General features: G+C 53.4%; 1 protein-coding gene across 1 annotated transcript in view; it reads left to right on the forward strand.

The window, feature by feature from the left end:
* Window positions 1–3,833, forward strand: part of KANSL1 (KAT8 regulatory NSL complex subunit 1) — an 81,966-nt gene that overhangs the window by 73,923 nt on the left and 4,210 nt on the right. The window contains exons 10-11 of the mRNA XM_009320458.1: window positions 2,356–2,474; window positions 3,716–3,773. Of these exons, the coding sequence (XP_009318733.1) occupies window positions 2,356–2,474; window positions 3,716–3,773 (177 nt within the window). The remainder of the gene's footprint in view (window positions 1–2,355; window positions 2,475–3,715; window positions 3,774–3,833) is intronic.

Raw genomic sequence — 3,833 nt, forward strand, 5'->3', positions numbered from 1 at the left:
GTTCAGGCTCATCTTAGGCTTGAGAGTGCTTAGCATTTCTCTTACCATGCTGGACCCGTTGGTTCAGCTGGTGGTAGGGTTGCTGGCCCTCTTTTTCACTCTGACTTTGGGTCTCCTGGGGTTCCTGGATTGACGGTGGCTGTGCAGAGAGCCAGTCAGCTGCAATTACAGGTTCACTGTCAGCTCAGTAACTGCTGGTAAATGTTCCTGTTCTCAGCAGTCCCCTGGCTTTGCTCCACGTCCGGGTTTTGGTTTCTGAAGTTGTCTGGGGGTGGCAGGAAGAGTAGAAGAGCTGAACACCAGCAGTGTGCTGCTGCTGGTACAACGGTGCTTCCACTGAGATAGCTCTCCCTTCATGGCCTTGGTGGCGCTGGGCTGTAAATGGGGTTGGGGCTGAGTCACAGGGCAGTGGTACAGCAGCGGTGGTTGAGATCTTAACTTGCACCTATACGCAAGCTTCAGCAGTTGCTTAACTCATATTGTCTTCTGAGACATGCTCAGCCTCCCAAAATGCTGAAGGATGACAGGATTTGGGACCTTTATGGAGCTGTATCTAAAAGTTGTCAGTGAGCAGGACCATAACTCCCTCCTGCTGTGCTCTGGGACGGATCGATGATGCAGCTCCTCCGCCAGACGTCATCCATCCTCCCAGCGCCTGACCCACGTTAACAGAAGCCCTTGATTAAAGGACTGAATTCTGCTGAACTCTTAAGTGTCCCAGTGGAGAACCTGGCCTCTGTCTGACCGCTCCAGTTGGTAGTTTGTGCCACAGCCTGAGCTGGATGTGACCCAGGCATAACGGAGCAGGTCTCCTCGAACCCTGATAGTGAAACCAGGGTGGTTAAGAGGCATCTGTCCATGGCAGAGCTGAGGGCACTACTTCCAGCTCAACCTTGTGTGCCCTTGTCCTTGCTCCAAGCTTATTGCTCTGGGGCTGCCAGGTCCCGGCTGGGTTTCTTCACTGCAGAGTGCTGTTGCATCATCAGTTGTGACATCAGTGAAGCATCCTGTGATGGCACAGGGTGTCTGAAGAACCCAACCAGCAGTGGTAGTTTGGCTTGAATGTGCTAGGTGTTTTGGAGAAAATGACAGCTCTTCTCAGCAGCTCTAGCATGTCAAAATGACATTTACTTGTGCTTTGCACACATGTCTTGGTCTTCTCTTGCTGCTTTTTCCACTGCTCTTTCGCAAGCTCATTCAGAAAAGCAAGATGAAGTGTCTTCCCTTCAGCAGCCGAGTCCTGCAAGAGCATTGTGGGTGTTGGGGTCTGGTCTCTGGGCTCAAGGGTCCAGGTCCTGGGTTCGAGTATCCCAGTCTGGTGCAGATTTGCATGTGCTCTCCAACCGGTGGGTCAGCCACACTGTTGACGGTGACACGTTGGGATTTCCTTGCTGCTGTGGCAATAGTTGCCCACCCACTCGGTCCTCATCCAGCTTCACACGAGTCCTGGGGTTTGGCTGTGGCAGGTCCCTGGCGGTTGGGTTCCCGCATGTTTTTACACTAAAAGCCGCAAGGATCAAAGGAGGCGGAGAACGTGGTAAAATGCAGGTGAGTCCATTAGGAGGACAGGCCATTCGCCTATCAAGCTGATCCGTGAGGATTCGTGTCACTGTACCAGCAGTGCTGCTGTCACAGGTGTGGGGGAGGTTTTTGGATAGACAGATGGTAGGAAAGCACCCAGCGTTCAACCAGGTTTAAATAGATAAGTGTGGAGCTTATTTCTGTCTTAGAAAATCTATTCCAGTCAAAAGCACGATACAGATGGAAGCTGTTAGGCTTTTAGTACAGCTGTCACAACCTGAGATGAACTCTTGTCTGGCTGCTTCATGTTCCTCCTCTGTCACGGTGTCACCTGCGGTGGGTCCAGACCCCTGCTGGGACATGAGCAGGGGGGCTGTTTCCAAACAGGATGGTTTTTCCCTCTTTCCTGATGGTCTCACTACTTTCTCTGTGTTAGCGGTAGGGAATTGGATTATACGGGAGGCTTTTCTTCTTGCTGGCTCAGTTTAGCAGCCGGATCAATCTCCTGATCCGCCTGGCTGGGCAGTGGCTGGTGCCAGTGTGGCGATGGTGGCTGAAGCTCAGCAACCCTTGCTCACCTTGCTTCTGTGCCTGCAGGACCACTGCAGCCCTTGCCCTTGTTTGTACCCTACAAACTAAGGATTTTTCGTTGGGAAGAGGGCTTCCAGCAAGCAGTAGGTGAACTCCATTCTGATGCAAATTGCTGTTGGTTCTGGAGTCTCCATAGGTCATACGAGGCCATTTCGTATGAGGCCACGTTCTTTTTCCATCAGTGACTTAACGTGACAAAACCTACAACCCTTTCTCACGTGGTTCTTGTCTTCTTGTTAACAGCAGCCAAGGAGGAGGAGAGGTGAAAGTTCATTCGATATTAACAACATTGTCATCCCAATGTCCGTTGCTGCAACGACTCGTGTGGAGAAGCTGCAGTACAAAGAGATCCTCACACCCAGGTACGTGCCTGATCCCCGGCTCCAGCGGGGCTGTCACCTCCCAGGCTTTTACTGTGCAACTGCCTTGTCAGAAGTTCAGCCCTGGCCTAGGGCTTTGCTCCCAGTGGCTGCTAATGCTGGTGAGGAAAGGGGCTCTCGTCTTCCTTGAAAGTAGGAGAAAGTTTGGAAAACTTCTGATCATACCATTGATGCAGACTTGCTGAGTTAGGGAATATGTTGTCTGCGTGTCCCTCGTGCATGAAAGCCAGCTGCCCTGCTCAGGCCTCTTTGTGCAATCTAAAGTCGTCCTGGTTGTCCTCTGTCCCGCTGCAGAGCTGCTGAGCATGTTGAGCCAAAGGTCCTGCTGGTTTCCCAGCTCTGCACGTGTCCGGGCTGGGTGGTGGGTGCCTGGGCTGGGTTAACGCTGCAGTGCAGGAGGGCCGCTGCCTTGGGTCGCACCGGTCAGGAGAAACACTCCCACGCCTGGGCAGCGGTAGGAATCAGAAGTTTTCTCTGCCCAAGCCGAGTGCGAGGAGGTGAGCTGTCGGCCCTTGTTTGGACGTTCTTGGATTAACACCGTGGATGAGATCAGTTGCTGGTTTTCACACCCGAGTGCTCGGTGGGAGCGTGCCGACTTGCTGCAGCACTGGTGCAGCTTCTTCATCCAAACTGCCCGGTTTCCAGTCCTCCTTTTCCCTCCCAGTTCTCCCGGTCTCTTTCCCAACTTACCTCTTTCTTCCTCCTGGTCCTACATGCTCTTCCCAGGCCCCGTTCGCAGCGGGGCAGGGAGGGAGCCTGTTGCTGAGCCAGAGGAAGAGGAGGAAATGCTGCAGCATCTGCTCTGCTTCCTCTGCCCTTGGCAGGCTTCAGCCACGCTGCCAGACCAGCACCAGGAGCTGGGCAGGGAGGCAGAAGGGAAGGGCTGCAGCGGGAGGACGCTGGTAGCCTCGCTCTCCATTCCTGACCCTCCCAACGTGGAAGGACGTCTCCTGCCTGTCCCCCAGCGTTGCACTCAGTGGGTGTGAACCCACTGCAAAAAGATGTGCTCAAAATGGAGCAGGCTAACCGTTGTCTGACAGCACAGGAGGGATTTTGGTAGACAAATGCGGCCACTTGGCTTAAAACTGAGCCCAAGTATGTTGTTCATCGTGGCAGGCTTGTACTTTTTCTTTCCCAAAAGACAGCGTTAGTGTATGCAGGGCCTGTGCTGCTGTGCTTGGCTGTGCCTGTGATTGACTGCCCTCTGACGTTGTGTGTTGCAGCTGGCGTGAAGTGGATATCGGTGCTCTGAAAGCGAACCCTGATGAAGACAATGAGGAGGTAAGAGGAGTTTTATTTGCGAGTTAACGTGGGATGGGGTTGGTAGCAGCTGAAGAGCGT

Source organism: Pygoscelis adeliae, unplaced genomic scaffold (genome assembly GCF_000699105.1).
Source record: "Pygoscelis adeliae isolate BGI_AS28 unplaced genomic scaffold, ASM69910v1 Scaffold203, whole genome shotgun sequence".
NCBI classification, from domain to species: domain Eukaryota; kingdom Metazoa; phylum Chordata; class Aves; order Sphenisciformes; family Spheniscidae; genus Pygoscelis; species Pygoscelis adeliae.